Source organism: Heliangelus exortis, chromosome 23 (assembly GCF_036169615.1).
Source record: "Heliangelus exortis chromosome 23, bHelExo1.hap1, whole genome shotgun sequence".
In the NCBI taxonomy this organism is placed as follows: domain Eukaryota; kingdom Metazoa; phylum Chordata; class Aves; order Apodiformes; family Trochilidae; genus Heliangelus; species Heliangelus exortis.
The window spans coordinates 5,184,826-5,210,880 of NC_092444.1; the positions used below are offsets into that span (position 1 = coordinate 5,184,826).

Consider the following 26,055-nt stretch of genomic DNA (forward strand, 5'->3'; position numbering starts at 1 on the left):
ACCCTCCAGCCCAGCACTGTCTCATCCCAGCTGGCTGTCCAGGTGCTGTGCAGCACAAGGTGCAGCAGCAGGAACAAGCTGTGTCATGACCAGGTAAGGGAATGGTTTCCTTCAGAGCTTGTGTGCCACGCATCCATTCGCTGTGTTCTTGCTAAGTTCTGTCAAAGTACATAGTGTCAAGGTTGCAATTTAGTGGTGATTAGTTGGTTAATTAGTCCCCAGCCCTTCTGTGCAGACAGGAGGTTTTATTCATGATCATCTCTCCTTTCTTTGGGTGACAGTCACCCAGCTATTGGTTCAGGGGGCATTGTAAGTGTTCAGCAAGCACAGTCCTGCTGTGGATCCCAAGCCACCACCTTGAGTTTGCAGGCCAAGGTAGGAATGGAAGCCAAAAAGTGAGGAGTCACAGCTCTAATGCCAGCTCCCAGTTTAACAACAATTCAAGCATTGCTGCTATCAGGCATCCTGAGGAGCACTTCAAATAAAAATCCAAGAACTACAAAGCTGCTTAAAAAGCCTGAGCCCAGAGTCCATATAAAGAGAACTCTGCTTCTATTGCACTTATCACCTTAGGGCTAGTGCTAAAACAGTGGCTGTAAAAATGGGTGCAGGGCCATTACCAGGACTACAGAGCTTTAAAATAAACCAAACCCAAACTTCTCCAAGACTTGTTAGCTCTTAAAAAATAAATAAATAAACCAAGCACTTCCTCAATCAAGAAGACAACTTGATCACTTCAAATTTTGGGGTTTTTTTTCCAGTTTTTATTGAGTGAAAATGTCAAACCTTGCATCAGTCATGCAAAAAAAAAATCAAATAAATAAAACACATATATTAAATTTCTAATAGCACTAAATTCAAGTGGAAAAATATTCAGTTCTTAATAACGCAGGTGCTGAAGAGACCAGATTCAAGTAAATCAGAGCACACCATCCTGTTTAGGGTGTTTTTTTTTCACTTTCTGCATTTTTGTCTCAAAACCTATATATATATCTATATATCTATATATATGTATATACATATAGATATATACACACACACATATATATGTGCATACATATTATTTTTATATTTATATATATACACATACATATTTATAAAACATTAAAAAGAGCATTGGTGGTTCAAGCATTTATTTCCCCCCCTCCCCCACGGAAAGAAAAAAAAAACAAAACAACAACAAAACAAAAAAAAATTACACATTTAAAATTCAAAATGAGCTAGCAATGGCTTATAGTCCTAGTGTGCAATATGGATATTACAAAAGGCTAGAATCCTCCCTCTTTGTCTTTTTTTTTTTTTGTTTTTGTTTTTTTAAAGTTTTTTTTTTTTTTTTTTTTTGCTACATTGGAAGATTTTTTAAAATTTTTTTTTTCTTTACAAAATTCCTTCCACACAGACTTTAATCCAGTTGAGTTTGTGGCTAGAATGAACAATCTAGTCAATAGTTTTATTTCATTTTTTTTTTTTTTTTTTTTTGCTCTTCAGCAGTGAATGGTAGCAGAATCAGGAGGGTCCATCTCAAGGTTTATTTTGTTTGGTTTTTATCTTGTTTTGGACAGAACAGTTCCATTTCCTCTCTCCTCTTTCCCCCTCCTCATACAGTTAGTTCCATCTCCCTCTCTTTCTCTGGTCTTTTTTTAAGCACATCTCTCAATTATTGACAGTCCTGTTGATATGACAGCTCCAAGTGAACCAAACCCCTCTCTGGAACAGGGATCTCAGTGCTGCTGAGGCCTCAGCTCAGAAAAGCCCTTGAGCCCCTCCAGAGAGCTTCTGCCCAAGAGTTTTGCTGAACGAAACCTCAACTTGGCAGACTGAAAAAAAAAAACCCAAACCACCAAAAAAACAAACAAACAAAAAAAGGGTTTAACTTCCTTGACTTGTTGTTGTTGTTGTTGTTGTTGTGGATAGAGACATAGGAAGAGATTTTCAGAGCAACAAGACTTGGTGAAGGTCGAGGAAGAGGCGCTCGGGGGGACGGGGCCAGCGGGCGGGGGCGGGGTTGAGCCCTGCTCCTGTGGCACAGTGAGCTGGGAGAGCTCCTGGAGAAGAGGTGATGAAAGTTTGGGAGAAAGGCTGAGATGTCAGGGAGAGAAGTGGGGTGCCTTGGGGGGGAGAAAATGGTGTGCATAGATAAACACAGACCCTTCCAGCACGCTCAGTCCCACGGAAGGGCGTGTGAGACGGGGCCCTTCCTGGTGCCCCACCTGCCTACAGCTGCCTCCCAGGGAACCACGGCAGGGCTCAGAGCTTCTGCTCCATCCCCTACCCCTCTTCTCCCCACACTCCTGCTTTCTCCCACCGTTGTGCAGTGATTCAGTCAGTGGAGTCTGGTGAGAGGGGAGAGGTAAAAAGCCCAGGCTCCCCCCTTGCTGTCAGTGTCAGCATCATCCCAGGCAGGGTGCAGGAGGGTGCAGTGAAGGCAGGAGGCTCGATCCTGCTCCCACAAAAGTTGCTGATACACATTGTGTTGATTGCAGTGGTACAAAATAAACACATCTGCTTTGCAAGATGTGGCTTCTGTTACATCCAAGGATACCTCTTGGAGCCCATCACCATAATATCTAAGTAGCTGAATATGGGAAAACTGTACAAGTGTAGAACCTACAGCAAATGTCCTTACAGTAACATCTTTTTGCCCCATCCCATTTCTAGAAATTCCAGGGCCTCGTTCCCTCACTCTGCCCCAGGAAGTTGAGCTTCATTATCTTCAAGAATTGGGTTGTGCTAGAAAACACACAATTGAGGGCAGGGGATATACCAAACAAAACAAAAATAAAACCCTATAAAAATAAAAGCCACACAAACAGCTGATAGAGGAAAAGAACTCCAAAGAATTAAATAAACTACAAACTAGTAATAACAATATTTCATTTCTTTTGTTTTCATTTGTTTCATCTCTACAAAATTCAAGTTAGAATTCGGAATCGTGCAGCTCCGGTCAGTGCTAGGAGTGTGAAGTCAGCCTCAAACCATAGCATTAAGGCCCCCCCTCCCCTGCCCACCCCCTGCAAACAAACACTACATTGAAGGGGAAAAAAAAAATAAAAGGAAAAAAAAAATTGCACACAATTAACCATATCTAAGGGCTATCCAGAAGGCAGATGACCCCCCTCATCCCCTGGCATTGGTGGTTTCTTTTTTGTTCTATATATAGTAATAACCTTTACAGGAAAAATACTGTACAACTTTTTTTTTTTGCCTTTCCTTTTGAAACATTATCTGAACATTCTGTCCCCACATTTACACAGCTGAGCTGCTTGTTTATAAATCAGACCTGACCTGCACCAGTTCCTTAGGGAAATAATTAAAAAAAAGAAAAAAAAAAAAGCAATCTAAACTTGAGGCCTTTATCTGTTCAGGGTGAAAACAAACGATGGGGATCCCTTGGAGCTGAAGTGCTCATGGAGTGCGTGGGGGTGGAGGGGGTGCCTGCATGATGGTAGAAAAAAATAAGTAGCTTTTTTTTTTTTTTTTTGTGTGGTGTTTTTTTTTTTATAAAAAGGGACAAACATCAGACACAAGGAACCTTTTGCTAGGCTGGTATACTTACAAACTGGCACTGAAATAACTATTATCAGAGTTAATTCATACAGATATTCCTTCTGGAGCCCAGGTGCATGTAGGCAAGCCCTCTCTCTTAGACATGGGTGAGGATCTGGGGGTTGAACAGCTGCTGTCTCACCAGTCAGAGACCTGGACAATATTCTGTAGTGTGTGTTCCCCAACTGTGCTAGGAAAAAAGAGCAGGGAAGAGCTTGGAACCAGGGGAAAGCCTTTCTGGAGGTGGCAGGGCTGAACATGCTACAGCTGCATTTCCTTATGCAGCACCCAAGCTATTAGCCCCACTTGTCAGAATTTATCAGCACAGACCTAGAAATGCTTTAATTCTAAGCTGGACTCCATCCTGGTCTGAGCTGGCATCTGTCCCAGCTTGGAGGTCTCTGAGCTGTGCAGGTTGTAGCAGCCTCATGTTTTGTAGCTGCAAGATTCATGGCTGGGCCAATAGTTACAGAGGTGCTGCAGAGCAGTCCTGTCCCCCCTCCCTGACACAGTGCTGAGCAAAAAGAAACCCCCCCCCCCCCCAATCCCCAGTCTGAGTGGGACATCCCACAAATGGGACCCTGAATGTTTGTCTGCCCCTTCAGTGGTGCCTTCACCCTCTCCCAGAAGTCACCAGAGATCCGTATCAGTCCATGCAGAAAAGCCATGGCTTGCCCATCCCCAGTGAAAGGCTGGGGAGAAGGGCTTGGGGCCTGGGGCCTGGGGACATACCTGTCATTGTACAACTGCTTGGGTCTGAGAGCAAGAAGTAGTTTCAAGGCTGCTGTAATGGCTGGGATGCTCTTCTGAGCACGGTGCTCCTTGTGCTGCACCGTGGGCCAGAGTGTCAGCTCACAACCTCCTGAGATGGCAGTACTGAAGCACCACAAAAACGCCTCACCCTCACCAGAGAGGAAGCACCTGGGGGGTTGGGATGAGATGGAACTGGATGGGAGATTAACCCCCTCCTCCAGTGTGACAAACCCTTTAACTGCCCGCCGTGTCCTTCCCAAATTACCTCAGCTAAATCCCTACGGGCAGACCGGCGGGAATGAGGAGAGGTGTCCTACAGAGAAAGTGTAGACTGAGAAAGTTTTACAATATAAATAGCATTCAAAATTATTATCATTAACAGTAAAAAGGATCTGGAAGAACAGAGGAGTGTCCCATTCCCACCCCTGCTCATTCATTAATGCGTCCTCATTTATGTGACAATAAATACCCACTCCCACCCTTGCTGTCTGATGCCATTCATTTAATGCTGGAGAAAGAAGGGGGGAGGGGTGGAGAGAGAGAGCACACACCCCTCACCCCCCCTTCCCACTGGCAAAAGCTGAGCTGGTTGTCTTTGTGACACCAATTCCTTGAATTTTATATATGTGTGTGTGTGTGTACATTATATATAGAGAGAGACACACACACAAATATATATTTCTAAAATTCATTACCTCTTGTTCCCACCCACCCCCCTCCAAGAAGTGGAGATTATTATTAATATCGTACAACTGAAAACATGGAAAAATAAAACCCAGAAAGAAAAATGGGGGGATAGAGCCCCACCCATAACAAAGGGTCCCCAGATGGGCACAGGCCCCACGCACCATGCTGGGAGCAAGGAAAAGCAGCTGGTACCCTCAAGGTTCGTGTCCATAGGAGAGGGTATTTCTTGCTGCATCCTGCCCCATGTTCTGTGATCTGCAGAATGAAGTGATGCAGCACCAGTCCTGCTGCCAACCTGTCTCTCTTATGGGGCCTGCTGAGGAGCATGGGGTTCCTTCCTTCCTCTCTCTCTCTCTCTCTCTCTCTCTGTCTCTCATGTGTGTGTGTGGCACGGAGTTTGTTTTTCGCTTGCCATCCCAATCTTTGTTCTTGCCTCATATGGGGTCCTCTTTATTAATTCTGTGTAAGAGCAAAACCAAACCACTGCCACTGTTGTCTCTAAGATTAAGGAGAAGCTGCTGGAGCAACGGTAGAGGCTGGGGCAGCAGCTGGAGCAGGAGCTGGGGCTGGAGTAAGGGCTGGCTCGCCCTGTGGCCTGGAAGCATCACCATGGTCTGTGGAAGAAGCAGCCTCCTCTGGGTCTCCATCTTCTTTAGTGGCCAGGCCCTCAGGGTCAGGCAGCGATTCTTCAGAATCTGTGTTCAAGTCTTCTTCTTCATCATCCTCCTCATCGTCATCATCATCGTCCTCCTCTTCATCATCCTCCTCTTCTTCATTCATCTCCTCCTCATCATCCTCTTCATCCTCTTGGGAAGAATCTTCCTCATCTTCCACATCACCAGAGCCAGATGCCACCGCCCCCCTCTCCTGAGGCGTGGTCCCGGCTCTGCTGGGGGAAGGACCTTCAGTGGCTTCTGACTGCTTCTTGCTGAGGTCCAGGGAGTCATTGAGGCCCACACCAGCTGCGTTCTGCAGGAAGAAGAGGGAGCTGTTGTTGTCAGTGCTGAGGTTGAGGGAACTGTCCAGGTTGATGGAAGAGTTCTGGATGTCATACTCAAGAGTGGAGTGGGCAAGGCCCTCGGGGCCAGGAGAGATGGCAGGAAGCTCTCCTCGCTCCTGCTTCTCGTGCTTGCGCTTGTGCGAGTCCATCTGTGACATGCCCACCACCGTGTGTTTGCAGCCAGGGTAGGTGCAGTGGAAGTGGGAGCACTTGAGTTTGTACTTGCAGTCAGGCACCTCGCAGTCCACGCTTGAGCTGAACTGGCAGAAGCCAGCAGCACTGATGACGTCCTGCTTGCCGTGGTGCTTACGGTGGGCTGTCACCTTAGTGCTGTCAGTGCAGCGGAAGCCACAACGCAGACAGTGGAAGTGTGTGCTGTTGCCAGAGAACTGACAGTCGGGGAAGTTGCAGCTCAGGGAGGACTTGAAACGTTTGAAATCATCCAGCACCAGGTTGTCTACGCGGTCGTGATGCTGGGCGTGCTTGTACATGTGGGTTCGGCCGCAGAACTTGTAGCCGCAGTTCTCCCGCGTGCAGTGGTAGTGGGTGACCTTGAGGGAGAACTGGCAGCTGGAGTCCTTGCAGTCCTCGTAGAGGTCGTAGCGCCGGAATCCCTCCAGCATCATCCCCTCATCCAGCATCTTGCGTGAGGACGCGGTCTTGCGGCGCTTGCCGAACGGGGACATGTCCTCGATAATCCAGAAACGCTTCTTGGCCCCCGAGGCGGTTGGCATGGTGATGGTGTTCCCTGAGGAGACAAAGCAAAGAGCCGGGTTGCTGCCAGCCAGGGCTCTCCTCATCTAACCATCCTGGCAAGCTCTGGATTTGCCAGGACACCATCCTGCAGCTGTTCCCACCCAGCAGCTCTTCCCTCAAGCTGAACCTAAGCCCAAACTCTGGGATCCTGGGCTGGCTGGTGCCTGCTGGATGTGGCTTCCTCCCTTTTCAGCATCTCTCACCTTGCTGCTAACTGGTACTGTCCAAACACTACCTGTTGCTTCTCTGGTGCTAACTCAACAGATTCTCCTGCTGCTTAGGTAATCTCTACTTCTGGTTTCCTCAAATCAGACTTTAATATGGAGGAGCTGCTCCTTCCAGTCCAGGGACTGAAGTGGTTTGCTGTAGCTGACTGGGGTTGAAGTGGTTGAAGAGTTTAAGCACACTAAAACCTGGTACGTGTGCACCCTGTTCCCCTGCCCAGGCTCCTGCAACTGCCAAGGACAGGCAGGAAGGGAAGGAAGATCCCGTGTGTGATTAAAACTGCAAGGGGGGGAATTTATAGAAATAGGATGGACTTTGGCCAGGAGACTGCAACATCCCTCACTGTAATGAGCCTACATATTACGATGAGTGCACTTAGAAAGACAGATGGACAGATGTTCAGTGGAGCTAATTCTCATCATCACTAGCCAGTGGACTCTCAGAGAAAATACCAGTTCTACAGCTTTCCCTTGGGTCTCAAAAATCACATGATGCCCCTAGTAAATAAAGAGCCCTCATCTATCTTCCACTTTCATTCACGGGGCCAACATAACTGGCTAGTGCTCACGTCCCCTAGGATCAAGCTGACATCAAGGACTCGACCTCATTATATCTATTAACTTTTTTTTCTTCTCTGCTTGCCATTTCCAGAATGAAACCACAATCTCCAGTATCAACATGCAGCACAGACAAGGTTGGAAGCAAGAATTTCTCACCAGGTGCAGAACTGTGAGTGTAACTGGAAATTTTGGTTGGTAACCAAAACATACTTTTTTTTTTTTTTTCCTTTTTTTTTGCCTTTCTTCATGCTGAAACTGCCACCCTCTTAAGAAGAGGCACGATTTGTGACATGTAGTGCCTGGGGCCTGAGAATCCAGAGCAGCTTGCATCCCTGTCTAGGAGACTGAAGAAACAGTCATCTCTTTGACTGTTGTAGAATTATTTATTTTTCTGGCTGATAAGCAGGTATTAAAGTGACAACTGCTAGTTATGCCAGATCTGTCCCTGCAAATGACAGCCCTTGGAGAGAAGGTGGCAATCACTGAAGGAAGCCAGTTGAGCTGGAACTGTACTGAAAGGTCCATGGAAATGGTAGCAGCCACCAGGTCTCCTGCCTGAGCTACACAGATTGCAGGATAAACCAAGAACAAAAGATTTTTCCACACCCGTTTGTTACATGGCACTTTTTTGCTCAGACTGCAAACAGGGCCATCAGCTTGAGGCACCCATGGTGAGACCATCTTGGTGATGTGTAGCTGGTGGAAAATGCATGTTAAGGCTAATTTAACCAGCTACCAGTGAAAGAATAACTTTCTGTCAGTGAAGATTTTAAATTAGCAAGCTCTTAGCTGTAGAATCTGTGACCAATTGCTCTCTGCTTCCCACCCCCAAACATCTGGTATTGTAAAATGTGGTTCTCCAGTTCCAGGCAAGTAGTGTAAATGCATCACTCTCTGCACAAATCACTGCTATCCAGATAACCCAGTACTCCTTCCCTTTAAAAAAAATTATCATCAAGACTTTTGGCCTTTGTATGAATGCTCATCTTGTCTGCCTCCAGACAGGAATATGGGAGAAGCATCTTAGGAGAAAGACTCTGGATGGGAAATGTGGGAAATCAGTAGAATTTAAATTTTACCTGTTTTTAATCTCAGTGTATCTGCCTAGCTTTTTACAACAACTCATCTTTAGTTTGTCAAAACTTCAGTTACACCAATTTTGTTTCATATTCCAGGCAAAGTTTTAGAGCAAGGGTATGAAAGAGAGATGGTAACCTCAGGTACACTCTGTGAGCCACTGGACAGTGTTCAGTCCCTTCCCCCCTGTTGAGGATCACAACTTCAACAGATTTAATCCCAAGAAAATCTCCATGCTGAGTGTGTGCCACGAGCTTGTCTTTTCCACTACTACTAACATAACCAGTCACAAAACTATACAAGGATAAAAAGAAAAAAAAATTTTAAATACAGAATTAGAGGAAAGCACAGCACAAAGGTAAGATGTTTCAGGCTGCATGCAAGTCAGTTAAAAAAAAAAAAACAAGCCCAAAAAAGAGGCACAAAAACATAGTTTCTTATGTATTTTGCTCATTGGAACACACTCCTCCAGACAGGGCAAGGATTCTTCTCCTGCCAAGTCCCATGAGAAAAACCTGTGAAATTCCAAGAGGAGTTGGTCCTCCAGCCATACTCCAACCATTTAGCTTGGGTTTGTCTATTAATAAAACTGGTAGCAAGAATGACTGAGATATTTGTAGGCTGCCCAAATCCTCTTAAGTGTGAACTTTAAGCACAAATATGCTCTTAATTAACTAGAAAAGAGCTGGGAGTTGGGAAAAGAAGCCAAAACTGAGACACACCCTGAAAAACATTCCCAGCTGGAATGAGAATCCCCAGCCCGAGACATCTCTGATCTTTGTCACACATGGGAAACATGGCAGCTTAAAACTAAAAATGTAGATGTATTTTCTGCAGCTGTTAAGAGCAGATGTAAATAACAGTGAGTGTGAGAAACAGCCTTAGCTGGCTGATGATGTCATCCTAGTGACAGTGACTGTACTTCACTCTCCTACTTGTGCTGGGAAAAGCAGCCCTGAATTTTAAGACTTTGTCTATGAACAGGAAGCAGTGAAGCTTACAAGAGCTACAAAAACATGGGACCTGGGTACCTTGTCAGCCATTTACCTGCTGAGATGTGTGCAGCCAGACTATGGTGGGCACGAGGCTGCTGGCCTGGAAGATCTGAGCAAGAATTCCAAATCCCAAATCCAAATGCTACATGAGCCAACCTTTGCTTTGTGGCCATGCGGCTGCTATTAAGAGGCTGAAAGTGTTTTTAAACTATGGATTTGGTTAGATATTTTTTTCACTGTTTGGATTTTGTGGGTATTGCTCTCAGGTAGCCAAATATCTCCCCCTGATTTGCTGTGGTTTTGGTTACCCCTATCAGCTGTGGTTACTGTGTCAGCAGACAACAGGAAAAGGCCTGGACAGGCCCCTGAGAGAGAGGGCAACGTTTGCTGTTTTACTGCTCCAAAGGTGCAAAGAAAAAAACTGTGAGCAGGGTGAGTGGGGAAGGAGATGGGCACACTAAGAAGAAAGCAAAGAAGTGTTACCTGCTGCATCCTGAACTAAGGGAACGTCACTTTTTACTGGAGTTGGAGTGGCAATGATGGGCGAAAACCCAGTGGTGCTGGCGGCAGGCATGACAATGCCTCTGCTGGATCCAAGAGTGGCACTGAGCAGAGAGTATGAGAGACAAGATGGAGAGAAGAGATAGGGGAGGGTGGGAAGGGGAGACCTAAGCAGGGCTTGGGAGAAAGATGGAGGCAGAGATGGTGGTTGAGGTTGTGGTGCATTGTGGGTTGCATCATCGGCAGCAGCAGTGGCAGTAGAAGGAACCAGGCAGCCTGGAGAATGTGGAGAGAAAAAAAGAAAAAAAAAAAAAAAAAAAAAAAAGCAGAAAAAAAAGGAAAAAAACCAAAATAACAAAACAAAAGAAAAAACAGAAACAAAAAACAAAAGAACTGAAATGAGAACCCAGGAGCAGAAGCAATATGATGAAAATGGAAAAATACATTCATAAATGTATGAAACAGAACTGTAACAGAAGAAACAGAAGGCAAGGAACTGACAGCATCAGGAAGAGGACAGTTGTGTCTGCAAAAGGCAATGGGGGAAGAGCCACAGGCTTTCACACAGAAATTCCTCCTTATCTGGTCCTTGCTCATCTCTGTGGTGCCAGCTTGTCCCAGCTAATAGTTGCAGGTCTTACACTTTGGGCAGGTGGAGGTGCTCACTCCCTGGATAGCACTGGGGGCATTTCCCAGGAATTGTGACTTGGGCCAGACACAGAATGGACAATGGAGAGAGTGCCAGGAACCACTGTCCCACCAGAGCTGTCTGGAGGACCTTTTGTGTCATGGGGCAACCACTGTCATGGCCCAGCAATGTTCACACAATTGTGGTGCATCTGACATCTGCACAGAGCCTGCATCTGACTGGTGTGGGAAAGAAAAGCATGAAAATGTGTAGGAAATTAAAGCAAACTCAGTGAGGCAGCCAAGCTGGAATGTAACACTTACCCCTGACAGCTAAGAGACCCCTGGATCACCACTAGATGATAAAAGAATTCGTCAAGATATGTGACTACTGAAAAGATAACCCTGTAATCCAGGGCAGTGGGAGATGGCTACACGTTACCCACAAACAGGGAACAATTGCAAAAACTTCCAAAAAAGAGGGGATAATGGGGGTTTTCTCAGTGCAGCCACTGCACAAAGTGGATCAAGAGTTTTTTTCACGAGGAAGGAAGCTCAACTGAGCTGCTTTCATATGCTGATTTCTGAAGATGTGGTAGGTTATCCCCCCTGTGTATAGAGTATCTGCTATTGTACAGTCTTTACCTCAGCAGGATAGGAAAGTGCCTGACTTCAGATGCTGCACAAGTAAATACAAAAAGCTATCAGGGGAAATGGCAAGGCCCACAATGTGGATATTTTGTTTTGGTTTTTTGATTGGGTTTTTTTTTTAATTTGTTATTAAAATAGATCCAGCTTCTAGACATGGGATAAAAACCTCTTTTCAAGAGAGGAAAAAAGATATGCTGTTGGTTCATGGATGCCTGAGGTGCACATTTTGGTGAATCTCTGCTCACAAATGATGGAGGAAGCTGGGTTAGTAAGAGACACTACTGAGAAGCTGGTACAGTTTATATTTTAAGGTGCAGCTGCCCTGTCTTCATGAGGTTATCTCCCAAGTGAGCAGGCATCTGATGATCCATTTCACCCCCTTCTCTCTTACCTGCTGATGTACTCTCATTGCCCACTGGGGTGCTGGAGCAGCTGCGATCCATGTTGGAAGATTCAGAGGAGATACCCCCAGGGCTACAGCCAGTGTAGTCCATGTACTCATCTGTTTCAGTGTCCATCATGCTCGGGGGTCCCTGAAAGGAAGCTGGGGTTCCTGATGAGGCTGGGCTGGGAGCCATGCTGCCAACCTGGGGGAGGTTTTCATTTCTTGGAGTGTGGCCAATAACCTGCAGCAAGAAAACAGAACAGGGACTTTCACACCAAAAGCAAAATGCCAGGACCCAAACCATCTGTCTGCACGTTCATTGCTCTCTGTCACAGTTCACGAGGGATAATCTGGAACATGCTCACGAGTGGAACTTGTGGCACCATGGCAAGGAGCAGGAATCTGCCCTCCCTGGGAGCTCAGAGCACTGAACTTGGCACTTGTATCCCGGGACATGGATTGTGATGGGCTCAGAGGCTGGGAGTGTTAATCTTGGCACCAGCATCCTGGTGTGTGGATTCTGATGCATTCAAAAAGAGGAGGTGTTAATCTTGGCATTACTGCCTTACTGTGTGGGTCCTGTGGGTCCAGTTTGGAGACTGGAAATACAACTGCTGCCATGACTGTCCTCCTGCCTGCTGAGACACTGCAGCAGGGGAACACAGACTGACCCCACTGCTGCCGTGTGGATGCTCTGTTGTGGCCTGGCAGAGTTTATACAGGTAGCTGCCCAGAGCAGTGTTTGTCCAGACATGGCACTGTGTCTACTGAGCACCAGAAAATGTCCTTAAGGTCCCATCAGCTGCAGGCATTTAAAGCCAGGTTGTTTCATCTCCCAACTCAGTGGGAGTTAAAGCAACCAAGGAATAAAAACAAGCAGGAGGTTGCAGGACTGCTGCCATTCTGAGCTTCACCTCAGTGCTACAGTTGAAACTCTTCAATTTATTCATGAAACAGACAAACCTCACCTGCCAATTGCTCTGTTATGTGCTAGAAAAGAAGTAACTGCATCATTCTGCTACTTCCTGAGAGAGGACAAACTAACTCCAAATCAATAAGAGAAGAGAAATTTCAAGACTGGTATTTCTCCCACTGTAGATGGAAGCAGGGTATAATTCCTCATGTGCAACAGGAAATGTTTGCTTTAACCAGCACATTCAACCCTTCCACATCCTAAGCACTTTAATTTTAATAAGCCAATTGGTGTATATTGAGAGAGCAAGGAGGGAGTGCAAGTTAGTGTTATCCTTGTCGATTTTTTTTCCTCTGTAATTCACAGGGAAAAGCTGTTTGCCCTCAGTAATGCTTTGATATCTATGCTTCATCATCTTTCCTTCTTGCAGAATTTTAACCAGGTAAAGCTCAGATGAACTCAGCACAGCTGCATCCTTCCCCAGGCAGACACAAACCCTTAAGAATTTGGCTGTGATGTGTCTTGGGACTGCAGCAAGTCTGCAGCAAGCAGCCCAGGGGACCAACACTGTCTGTGGAGCTCAAACTGAAATAACCATTGAAGTCACCTGAGTAGGAACACGGTCAAAGTTCTTCCCCAGCATCCTTCTCATGTGCTTTCTGGCATGGGATGTCATTTGGTGCTTGAGCAGGAAGGAGAACTGGCAGCCCTCACGAATGCAGTGGAAGTGGCTGTTCACCTGGTTGTACTTGCAACCTACAGACAAAAAACCATCACATGTTTTTTGTACATCTTTTCATGTCCATGTGGTACATGAAAGGCACTGAGTGGGAAAGAGACTGTAGGGAAGATCATCTGGAGACCAAACAAGGCTCCCATTCCTCTTCATTTTCTTCTAAAGAAAGGGACATTCCCATCACATTTAGCAGTGCCTAATGCTCTCCAGTCTTAGCTGGCAATTTTTCTTTACAAAGAGAAGCAAACCCAAGACATTTAGCTGCATCATAGAAATCACAAGTTAAAATACTCAGATTAGAAAAGAAAACTTTTTTTTCTCTTTTTTCCTTTAACTGTGCTCTCAGAAAAGCAGTCTCTTCATGCCCTGGCTCAGGTCAGTGTATGCTCTCAGCTCACCCAGAAATCAGCCCAGATAAAATTGAGTGTTTACTGCCACTCCAAATTTGTTGTGTAACAGGGGCAGCTACTACACAACAAGAGATTTATATGGGTTCTGGCATGCAGCATTGACACATTTTGTTCCTTGTGGACAGTGCCATGCATGCTGGGAGTTTGTGTATGGCCTCAACAGACAATCCTGAGCAGCTACATTCCATAGGTGATAAATAATGCTTGTTGCACTTAAAACACAACTGTATCTATAATCAGGTTTTGTCTGTTCTCCATCATCCCTTGCCCATACAGAGGTACAGACAGGCTCTGTATTACTCTTCTGTCCATCTACACCTTTACTAACACACAGATGTACTTTTCATCCCTCTTACTCTCCCCACTCATACATGCATGTAAAAATGCACAAGCATACATATAAAAAAAAAAATATGTCTTGGGTCTGTTTGTTCAGAAACATTCCCAGCCCTTAAAGCAGGCCAGTGCTTTCTGCACCTGCTATATACACACAAAAGCAACTTCCAAAGCAGGGAGCTGTACAGAGAAGCAGACATGTATCTACTTGTCAGTATAACCATAAACACCTATACAAACACATCCTGCTACACCATCCCACCACGTGCCTGCACCTACAGAGGCAAATGCAGAGTGCTGGCTAGATCTGTGATGATTGCACAGCAAGCTCAACCTATAGGCATATGTACATACTGCTGGATCCATGTACCCCATCACTCCCAAAAATAAACACTGCTGACACATGCACAGCCTGCAGATGCCAAACAGCTCCTGGATCACCCAGCCCATCTTTAGCTCTCAGATAGCGTTTTATGTGGATGCCAAGTTTATGTTTGTTTAGGCATTGCACTCCCCCACAGCCCCACCTCATCTGCCCTCCCCAGCACGTTGTGCTCTTCTCTGGGATGGAGAACAAACAGTGCTGGCAGGACTGAAATGGTATCAGCAAAGGGCAGGTGAAGGCTCGCCTGTTGCTAGGGCATCCGTGTAGGCTGAGTGTCATATATCACTGTCCTGCTTTGTCTGGCCCCTGCTATCACCTGAAACACCTCAAGTTGAGTAAATAACAGCAACTGCTGAATCTACTGACATGTGTAAATGAGACCAAGGTAAGTACTGGCTGTGGTGTGTTGACACTCATTACTCTGGTTACCACAAACAAGCTACCATGTTGCCTCTTGGTATAAATGCTCCATGTACTCAAAACTGAAAAGTTTGGTTCTGGTTATTGGGGCCGTTTCCCTCCAATGTGAGAGAGCAGCAATGAGAAGTGTTACTGAGAACCCAGTTCTGTTTCAGCCTTTGTTCCAAGGATTGACAGGGAAGACTTAAGTCTGTGATACTGTCAAGCCAAAACAGAACCAGAGGGGTTAAAAGAATCCCAAGCAGTGCAGGATAGAGCTCTGCTGGAGTTGTCTTTAGGGATTCCCCCTCCTTCAGAGCCCTGGATTTCAGCTCTAGATACCTCCCTGGGTATGCACTCTACTTTCTGTTACAGTTGTTTTACCAGCTTTACACTAGAGGCACTTGGCTGTGCTAACTACTCAGGAGCTGCTAATAGTTTTGGCAAGTGGGCAAAGCCAGAGTCTGTGGCTGTGCCACATCCTGGGTGTTTCCTTCAGCCCTGCTCTGGTGGGAGGCTGGCACAGACACTGAGCTGTGTCCTCTCCTGTTCACAAGTGGCTGTGAAGAATGGTTTCAGAGAAGAAGGGAGTCATTTAGTTAATGCTCTTCTACATACTTTTAGCTCCAGTTATTTGCCCTTTGGCTTTCAATGTGCTTATTAAAAAAAAAGGTTTGATTTGAAGCTGCCTTGAAGCAGGCAAAGCAGCAGCTTCCTTGGTGCAGGAAGACTTTCACACAAGGCACTCATCAGAACAGGCATTTCCCCATTTGCTTTACTCCTAAGAGCAGCCCTAAACACAACCCAATACAAGCAGTGGGCCCAAAACTACAAGACATAAGCAAACAAACAAAGAAACAAAGGCCTTGACAAATAGATAAAATGATAAAATGGGAAATCAAAGAGCAACATGTATCTCCATATATAAATATATTTATACAAAATCCTCTCTGTTACAGTTTCTATCCATTTAACTTGGGTCTATTTAGGAAAACAGGCTTTAACTTGGGCAGATCAGAAACTGCTTTCTGTTTTCTTTTATTTCTTCTTTAGTGACTTAATAAGCAGATCCATCTTAGGCACACCTCACAGCCTATAGGCCCTGGCATTCTCATCCATCCTGGACATGGGACAGACCACAGGTGAAAGGCAATGGGGGAAAGAGAAGAAAACTCACCCAGTCTGCCACATTCTTCTCGTTTGGTAAAATACTTGAAGCCATTGGCTGCCCTTCTCTCTGCCTTCTCATGCTTCTTCACGTGCCAGGGCAGCTTGGTGGTGATGTTAGTCACAAAGTAGCAGCCAGGACGCAGACAGTGGTAATGCCCTCGCATCCGGAATTCACAGTGCTAGAGAGGAGCAAACAGGCAGGCAGCTTTCAGCACATCCAAACCAACTGCATCCTCATCTGCCTGCTCCTAATGCTGTTCCTCTGAGGCACGAGAGGGAGGGCTGAGCTGATACTCTCAGTCACATCCACTTTATCTTCCACAAGCTGCAAAGCAAACTTGTTCCCTGTGATGTATTTTGTATTGCTGTCATGTATTCTGCATTGTGCTATTCTGTGTTGAAAAATCCCAAACCTAATTCCTGGCTTTCCCTGGTATTCATCATAGTTTTTTGTTTTATTTCATCTTGTGTCCCTTAGATCATTCTAGCTGCCTCGTCCACTTCACCCAAATCAAAGAAACATAAAAGCCATGCAATTTTCAGGTTGATGGGAACCAATTTGTTGGGCCACGTAATTAAGACCCTTCCATGGTTCTGTAGTTTTACTCAGCCTCACTGCTTGCTCTGCCCCATCCTTCTACTCCCACACACACACACACACACTCTGGCTAGAACACTGGAATTGCTCTTACCTGGTTTGGACAGAGACACTGCAGTGAGTAGTAAGCAAACTGGTCTCGCACATTCACCAAATTATTGTTGGGGTTGATGTGGTCCAGGCAATGGGATTCTGCTTTGCCAGAGGTTTTGCACACATACTTGCAGTTCCCAAAGAGACAGTGGAAGTGGAATTTGTTGGCGTACTTGCAGTCCGTCGCCAGGCAGGGATCACTGGAAGGAATCCAAAACCCAGTCGTCACTTTTGCTCATTTCACGTTTGTTTCTTTGCCAAAATTTAATTCAAGGGGAGCCCAGCTGAAGCCTCTGCTCCAAACTGCCTACAGAGTTCCCAGAGCCACCTCCCTCTTCAGCAAAATTGATGCTGGCAACACGACTGCAATGCCACCAACCTAGGGCACTTTCTTGATTAAGATGATTAAAATACAGCAATGCATGGTGGGTTCTGTAGTCTTTGAGGGCCACACTTCCAATTTAAGCACTCTCAAAAGATCTGGATTGGTGCTGTTACTCCCTGTGCTTAACTCAGTGGGTTCAGATGGTTTCTCCCACCTCAACTCTGTGTAACTGAAATGCACTTCTTGGACAGGCACACTACAAGATGCCAGGGCTTCCCCTGGTCAGACAAAACCAGCAGTGTCCTATTTAATCAGATGAATGGTTTTGGTTCCTTACCCTCCCACTGATTTTTGCTCAACTACAGAAACTCACAGTAAGTCTCAGACTTGCAGCATCTGGAGGTGAGCTAGTCAGGTGTCACACTGAAGCTTTAAACATACCATGCTTCCTTTTGTAGCCTTTCAGTGCCAAAAATACTGCAAAGTTGCATGTTTTTCTGCACACCTCTGATGAGATGTAAAAGGGGCTTAAGTGATACGTCAGCAAGTTTATTTCATACCTAAAAGTGCTCCCAGATCTATTTAATAATCCTGGGTTTTTTCCTAGGGTAACTGAAGGTATTTTTTAGCCTTATAGAAGCTACAACTTACTTCTCCTGGAACTGGAGAAATCCGGGTTTGACCTGAGGCTTGGCATTCTCCAGGGAAGTCGTTGCCAAGGGGGAAGTTGCCAGGTTAGGCACTGATGCTGGGATCTGAGGCATCTGGGGTATGGTTGAAGCCAGCTGCTTCCAAGCCAGCAGTGTGGGGGCAGAGGGGACAGTAGCTAGGCTTGGAGTGGGCCCGTCGAGGGCAGGAGCACTTGCCATGGTGGCAGAAGTAGCAGATGGTGATGAAGGGGCCAGTGAAGCCTTATTCTCAGTTGCAGATGAGAAGGGAGACTCAGAGTTGCTTTTCACAGTTCCACCCTCGGTTCGGAAGTGAAAACTGGAAAAGGACAGAGGAATTCAGACACATGTTTCTGACCATCACACATAACTTGATATAGCAACAGGAATGTGGCAGGGGTCTGCAAACAAATTAACTGAGGTTACATCCTAAAGGGGCTCTGCAAACATTGTGGGATGATTTAGAGGCCTCCTAGTCTGACTGTGAAGAGAAGGGAATTAGTGAAGAGGGGTGGAGACAGAAAGGTGCAGTAACATGTTGAAATCAGAGGGATGCAAGAATTGCTGCAGTCAGTAAGTTCTGCCCATGAGGGCAGCTCCCTGTTGCTGCTGTAACAAGCCAGGACTTTGTAGCAGTGAACCACAGGGACCCATCCAGTGTCAGAGACCATCTCTGCTAAGAGATCTTTCTGTCTTAAAATTTTCAACATCTCCTTCCCTTTAAACTCCTTCAGAATCAGAATCTGCTGCAGACCTTACTCAATACTCCATTGTCTTTAAAAGGAACTTGGTGTGGTTCTGAACAGCAGGTTACACTCTACAGAAATATTCAACAGGAAAAATTTCCAGCAGCCCACCTTTCCTTTGCCACTCTCCTCCCTTCAACAGTGGAAGGGCAGCTTTAATTCATTCTTCAGCCAAGAATCAGTCAGAGTTCTGAGCATGCTGCACAGCTTCTCTAACACAGCCCCCACTATCCAGCCTCCTGCCTCCAGCCCTGCCTGGCAAACTCTGGGCTGTCTGCTGTTTTTGAAAATGATGGGAAATGACAAAGAATACAGAACACTACAGTACACAGCAAGCTAAGAAGGAGGTTGCTGTTGGGCTGGACAGTTTGGCTGCTTCATTTTCAGATTCTTGTCCACATGATGGGAACCTCTTACAATCCTATTAACGAAGGGCTAGGGAAAACTTGATAAAAGAGATTTGTGATGCCAAGACAACACTAACATGCTGGCAGGTTTCTCCAGGCTTCCCAGGACTCCTGCTCCTACTTACTTGGCGTGTTTGATGGCTCCATCCAGGGTGCTGAAGAGGGCACCACACTCCTCCACTACACAGTGGAAATGCACCTTGTGGAGAAAGTCACACTGCGCATCACAGAAATCCTTGGTACCAAACCTGGGCAGAACAGACAAGCAGACATCTTACAGAGGGCTTCAGAAGGGAAAGGGTGTTGGAACAGGCTTATTTTCTAGGGTTTTTCACCTCTACTATCATTCTATTGTCACTGTCCCTGCTGCACAGCCAGCACTGTTGCTGGATTCTTGCCTGTTCTCTGAAGATGTGGAACAAGAAGTTGTTTCTCTCCAACTGAACTCGATAAAAAACTTCCCATTCACTTCAGTGGGAGCAAAATACAGAACTGCTCTGAAACAAAAGATCCTCTGAGCAGGATCAAAGGTTGGTAAACTGAGGGAAATTCAGACCAAGAGGACACTGCTGAACCACCACAGGTGATTTGTCTTTTTCTATTTCCGTTTCCTGGAACCAGACAAAGGGGAGAAACAATGGTGGGGAATCCAGATCCAGAATCTGCCTGCCCCTCACTGTGAGCCAAGAAGGTACCACAAAGATGTGAGAGATGAAGTATTACCTATACAGCAACTGCAGCCTGGGATGCAAAAATACTGAAAAGCAAAGTACAGCAGAAACAATGCCACAATGCAATAACCAGAGCAAAAAACCATCAGCTAAGATATGCCTCTTGTCATCTGGGAGGAAAAGGTCAAGAGGGCAAAACCAACTAAATATCACTGCTCATCCACTGCTGAGGTTCTCTGGACTTGAGTAGCACAAATACCTGTGATTGCAGGAAACTCCAGAATCACAGGGAATCAAGAAATCAAGTGAAAAACACTGGCAGGAAGGATTTGAAGTTAACAGAGGAATCTTGCATAATTAAGATACAACAAACTACAATTGCTCTGATGAGCAGGAAAGCAAGAAACAAACAGCAGGCTGTGTGGTCCCAGGAGGGATCTCTTAACAATCTGAGGGTAAAGGAAAAAGAAAAAAAAACAACAAAACAACAACTTGTGCTGGAGAAGGAAGGTCAGGGGATACAGAAGACAGAGTCAGTTAAGGCATGAAGGGAGAAGATGAAGGAAAGTGAAGGTGTGGTAAGAGATAAGAAACCAAGTTACTGCAAGCTAAAGGGGTTGTTTTATTAGAGACAAGAGGGATTGTACTTAGAAAGTCCAATAAAAATGGCAGGTGATGAGGCAAAAATGGCTGCCCCATAAAATTTGCTTTGGATGGGGAAACTAAAGACAAAGCAGACAAAGGGAGATAAAGTGAATACCTTCTAGAAAAGCAGATAAAGGGACTGGTTGGAAAATATAAATATGCACAAATCAGTCAGTCTTGATGATGTATGTCCTCAAGTGCAATGGAAATTAACTCACTATCTAACTGCATTATTGTTAGCTATTTATAAGCTATAGAGTAGAGGGAGGCACTAGGAAATTGAAAAAAAAAAATTATTCTATATACCTAATATCTGGGTACTGATTCTTTCAGAGGGGAAAAAAAAAGACAAGTGATTTTTGTCAATTATCATACCTCTAGTCTTAACTTCTACTTCCAGTAAAGTAATGGAACAAATATTAAGAGGGAGGAGAAAATCATTAAACATCTAGAGGATAAAGGAACTATGAGCAATAAACAGCATCAGGATTATAAAGAATAAATCTTGCCAGACAAATTTAATTGCTTTTTTTTGATAGAATTACAAAATTAGTGGATGAAGGGATGCAATATATTTGGATTTTTTAGTAAAGCATTTTGATACAGTCTTGCATATGCTTAAAATTAATTCAAATTGGCTTGGATGTGAATGCTACCTCATGGATTGAAAACTGGCTGAAGGACTGTAAACAAAGGCTAATGACAACCAGCAACACACTGAGCTGGGAGGAGGTATCCTGTGAATGCTGCAAGGATGACTTTGGTGAGGTCTGAGCTTATTTAACATCTTCATTAGTAATCTAGGGGAAGGAGTAAACAGCACGTTAATGAAATTCACAGAAGATACTAAACTGGGAGGAGTTGGCAACACCAGTGCAAGAGGAGCAAAATAACACAGAAAGGCCTTGCAAGGCAAGGGGGGGAAGGTTGAGGAGAGGAGAGTGGTATTTGGAAACACAAAGCTACTACATCTGGGGGTGTGGGTGGTGTTTTTCATACATTGGGACTCCTGAGAGCAGCAGTAAAAGCAGTTCTGTGTCACAGTGGATGGTAAACATGATACATTTACATTATGCAGTATAGATGCAAACCTGGAAACACAACTGTGAGATGCTTGTGTGGGGGCAGTGAGCTTGCACTATCTGGTGTGGGGACAGAGAAGAGTGGCCCAAGTCCACACCTGGTCAGGGAACAGCAGGAATGACAAAAGCAGCAACAGCATCAGCAAGCTGAAGGGACTGATTTACAAAGATTAAAGAAAGGAAAGCAGCTTGGTTAAACAGTATGCTAAAGTCTGTGACTATCTGAGGGGGATGAACTCCAACTGCAGAGAGAAATTATCTACTGTTCAAGGGGATATAACCAAGAGAACTGCAACAAAATTACAAAAAGGGAAATTCGAGCAGCATAGCATGAAAAAAAACCCAACAACCCAACAAAAACGTGCCAGTGAAGCATATTAGGTGGTAGAATAATGCTGCCAGAGACAAGAAAATAGCCACACTGCTTGGCATAATTAAAACAAGGATGGACAAAATGCAGATAGGCTGCAGGGAAGGATCTCTCACTGGCCAGGGGCAGATGGACTAGAAGGCTCTCTAGCATCACTGCAGTTTGTGATTTACAGAGTCCACAGGCATTTGTAGGCAGCTATCTGTGTCAGAGCACAAACCCCTGGGTGTATCTGTGCATGCTCAGAGCATGTGGCTGCCTGGGCATGTGTGTGCATGTGTCTGTGTGTGGGTGAGGTTTGTATCTGTTCCACTTTTCCTTTCAAGCCTCCTTGGCTACCACAAAACCAGCAGAAACCATCCCAGTTCCCATACCCCTCATACTCCTTATTTTGTGTCAGTAGCTACTCCTGTGGTCAGAGGAGAGGCCACAGAAAGCATCTGAAAGCTTTTGTGATCCAGGGTCCAACAGAACTTCAGTATCAGAAGCAGCTGCAGTGGGTCCCCTGGACTTGCAGACCAGAGATAAAGAGGATCCTCAGATGAAGTCTGGGCTCCAGCACTGGGTGCACATCCGTGCTCATACCTGGCTCTCCACAGCCCTTCTCAAAATCATCCTGTGCAGACAAATAGTTCTTGTAGGACATTAACACCTACTGCAGCCAACCACAACTGAGGACTAAATGCCCTCCAGAAGGTGAATCAGGTGAATAACACAGAATTAGGCCTTTAAATTGAAGAGAACTCTGCATTCAGGTTTAACCAATAAGGCAGACACTTGACAAGGAAATCATTTCCCAGTTCCATGGTCTCCTTACCGACGCAGGTACATCTTCCATGGCTCTGAGAGCTTCTCCTGGACCAGAGCCTTCACTGCCTTGCCCAAGTATTGTGTTGGCTCTCCAGCCCCAGCCTGGCTGCCATCTCCTTCTGTCTTAATGTTCAGCAGGTTGCCAAGGCTGGCACTGCTCTTGGACATCTGGAAGAAGAACACAGACACTGCATCAATGCACCAGTGCATTCCAGCACACTGCCAGCCTGGATACCCTCAGGACTGTCCCATGGAAAGCTGAGTCTTCAAAGAACTAAGAGGAAAAAGCAGAAGTCTGCACAGGCTGTCTCAAACTGCAACAGCAAAGCTCAGGAACACCTCACTCTTCTGCATCCTCCACTCAACCCAGACAAAATACTTGGGTGCCCATCTAATATTCATGGATCTTGTGTAAAGTAATGAAGCATCATCTGTTTTCTCCATGGGGAAACTGAGGTGAAGAGAGACACACCTGAGTGTGGAAAAGCTCTGCAGGCTTAAACAGTAGTAACCTGATACAGCTCCTACAAAGTGCTAGTACAGAACCAGTGATAGGACTGGTAAGCTCTAGTTTATTTAGGATTATCTTATCCCAGCCACAAGGATGTCTCCTTCTTTTAAGTGACTATCAGGTATTTTTGGGGGGTGAGAGGGTGGAAATGTCATTCAACTGGGGAAAAATTCTGGCTCCACTTAAGTTCTTGGAAATTTTTTTATTAGCTTCATAAAGAAACTATGTCACTTCCTGTGCTACATGGACATACCCTCCACAATTTGCCTTGTCTGAGAGGCTTCAAATAGGTTCTATACAGAAAAGGTTTAGAGATCCAAGCATATGACAGACAGGGTAGAAAAAATAATTTAAGTTACTCAAAATTGCTTAGATTTTTTTTTCCACAATAAATGCACAGTTCCTCTGACCCTTTCTTGCTTTCTTGTGCTCTCAAATCACCTCCAGTAACAACAGTGAAATTCACAGCAGGAATAAAATGCAGGATTGGGCCCAACACTTGCATTATAAACTCCACCCACTTGAGAATCTTGAAGCCCTTTATAAATATCAGTTAATTAAGTCTGACAGCCCCCCCCAAATAAACTGCAATACGCTACAGGAATCCTGGCTATTTGAGGCTCTCTTAATGCCCCCTGAAGGTAAAGCTCCTGCTGCTATGTGGAGACTGCAGCTCTTTATGGCTGGAGTCAGAGCTTCAGGTTGTCTTTTTTCCATTGGTGTTTGTTGGGCATTTGGTCTCTGTAAAGGGTTCTTTTTTTCCTAAACAAATAATGATGGATTCCTCCACAAAGAGAAACTGTGCAGCAGGAGTGATGTGTTCCTGAGCACTCTGAGCCTGATTCTCCAATCCTTACTCTCAAAATAGGCTCCTTCAAATCAGTGGTTTCTTTGCTGGATTATGTCATCAGTTAATCCCATTCCTTCTTTGAAAAAGGAATAAACCTGAAGAACTTGTATTTTGTAGCCGTGCCACACTCACTCTGCACAACACAAAGAATTTTATGCAGGGCTGCACACAAACAAATGCTTATTTGTAAATGGATGCTAAAATCACACATTGCCCTGGAGATTTTCAGGTGTATTTAATGAAACAGAATTTCCCTGAGCCAGGCCCTTCAGAGTGAGTCAGGACCCCAAGCAGCAGACTCAAGAAAGAGCTGCCTATCTGGAACCACTGCAGGGACTGGATGTGGGAAAGAGTAAGAAGTTTGAAAGGGAATATCAAAAACCCAGGTAGCCAGGAGCCAATGGAGGAGAAAAGTGGCATGAGGATAGACACAGAAATTAAACACCACACAGAAGAAAAAGAAGGATGAAATGAGAGGGAAAGGAGGTGAGAGATTACTGGACAAAGTCACTTTACCCTCTCTTGAGGGTTATATTGCCTTGATGCAGGGACACCCAGAGCCAAGGGGATGGCAATAGTTATGTCTGTAAAACCTTTCACAGAGAAGAATATTATAGTGTGGCTGAAAGGCTGCCCTGATCTCTACTGCAGTTGTACACAACAGCAAAATTAATCTTGGTACAGTAGAATTTATCACGTGAAAGGGAAATATATATTTGAGATGATGTATAATTTAAGGAAAAAGTAAGGAAAAAGAAACTGTGCATTATCTAAAATAAATATTCTAGAACATAGTAAAGTGAGCTCTGTTGGACACCATTACTCACACCAGAAAGACAGAAATTTATGATTTCTGTCTCAAAACTTCTAATTTTTTTCCTTCTTTTTCATAAAAAATAAATTATTCTCCTTCTTCCCCAATGAAAGAAAATGTTTTTAAGTAAATGAGTAACTGTAAAAAGTTGCCAGGTTCTGGAAATAAAAATGAAAATAAAAAAATAATTAAAAAAAGAAAATCTTTCGGAGCCCTCTTCTGTCTAGAAAGGATGAAAAAAAAAAAAAAGGTGTCAGAGGCTGCAATATATTTCTTCAGCCAGTTCATTAAATTAATTCGTAAGCAGTGGCTCTGAAATTATACCCGATGAAAAATGGTCTCAAAATTTAAATGGTACAAACTCATCTTATTAGAGGCAAAACATTAAAAAACAAACGCATCTCTTCCCCCCCCTCCCCGCCATCCCAGCTTTAATTTCTCTTGGTGGGGGGAATGAAGGGTGTTTGATGGATGGCTCTTACCTTATTCATAAGCGAGGATAAAAGAGATGAATTTGCAGAGACTGTGTGGCCATTTGATTCATTACTGGAACACACAAACCAACAGGGTTTAGTTAAGATGTGCACAGGGACTGTGAGCACTGAGATTAATCCTTCTCCCTTCAAGCTGCCTCACTCCTCACCTGCTATATGCAGAGGAAGAGAATGATGCCCACTCTCCCCAGGGCAGGCCAAACTCTCTTACTTGGGATAGCCAAAGAGGGTCCCAAGTCTGCAGCATTTAGTTCTTTCAGCCATTAAAAAAATCCAGACCTGCTTCTCCAGTGTCCACACCAACATACTTTGTTAGCATCCTCACAACCCACCCCGTGTTTTATTCCTTCACCCCATCAGAACTTTCAAAACCATGCCCTGGTTTTTTCAAAACCATCCCCAGGGGGGATGCTGACAGAAGACTCACACTGCCAGGGATGTGGGCCCCTGGGTGTCAGAGCTGGGGCTCTTGTGCTCTTGGCAAAAAGTCAGTAAATGCTTGTGAGTCAAAAAGAAAAAAAAAAAGGTCTGGAGAACATACACTTTGAGAGGCAGGAGTGAGAGCCTCCCACCTCCAGCCTGGGGGCAACCAACTCACCCACTGTGGAAATTGCCTTTTATCAACATGTCGTGTCCTCTGATATTACAGGTACAGAAACTACAGAGGCTGGAAACAGCTCAGTGTGCCTGAGCACTTCTCTCACCCGTGGTCCTTGACACTCAGGTCCAAACTGTGCTCCTGCAAGGAGTCCTGGCTGGTGGCAGATGATGATCCCATGGCCTCCACAGGTTCCTGCTTCACCTGAACTGGATTGAACCGTGCGGGAGCTGCTGGTTGTCCGTTCCCTGCTTGTGAGAG

General features: G+C 45.1%; 1 protein-coding gene across 12 annotated transcripts in view; it reads right to left on the reverse strand.

Moving 5' to 3' along the window:
* Positions 1-741: 741 nt before the first annotated feature.
* The window catches only part of CASZ1 (castor zinc finger 1), a 200,217-nt gene continuing 174,903 nt past the window's right edge, over positions 742-26,055 (reverse strand). For 9 of the 12 annotated variants that reach the window (XM_071767104.1, XM_071767105.1, XM_071767110.1 and 6 more), the window contains 11 exons: positions 25,901-26,045; positions 25,185-25,248; positions 22,535-22,695; positions 19,075-19,197; positions 17,780-18,115; positions 16,805-17,003; positions 16,120-16,291; positions 13,284-13,432; positions 11,770-12,004; positions 10,083-10,376; positions 742-6,734 (listed from right to left, as the gene is read on the reverse strand). In XM_071767104.1, coding sequence (XP_071623205.1) covers positions 5,491-6,734; positions 10,083-10,376; positions 11,770-12,004; positions 13,284-13,432; positions 16,120-16,291; positions 16,805-17,003; positions 17,780-18,115; positions 19,075-19,197; positions 22,535-22,695; positions 25,185-25,248; positions 25,901-26,045 — 3,122 coding nt within the window. In that variant the 3' untranslated portion in view covers positions 742-5,490. The remainder of the gene's footprint in view (positions 6,735-10,082; positions 10,377-11,769; positions 12,005-13,283; positions 13,433-16,119; positions 16,292-16,804; positions 17,004-17,779; positions 18,116-19,074; positions 19,198-22,534; positions 22,696-25,184; positions 25,249-25,900; positions 26,046-26,055) is intronic. The other 3 variants (XM_071767103.1, XM_071767114.1, XM_071767113.1) reach the window with 3 other exon arrangements.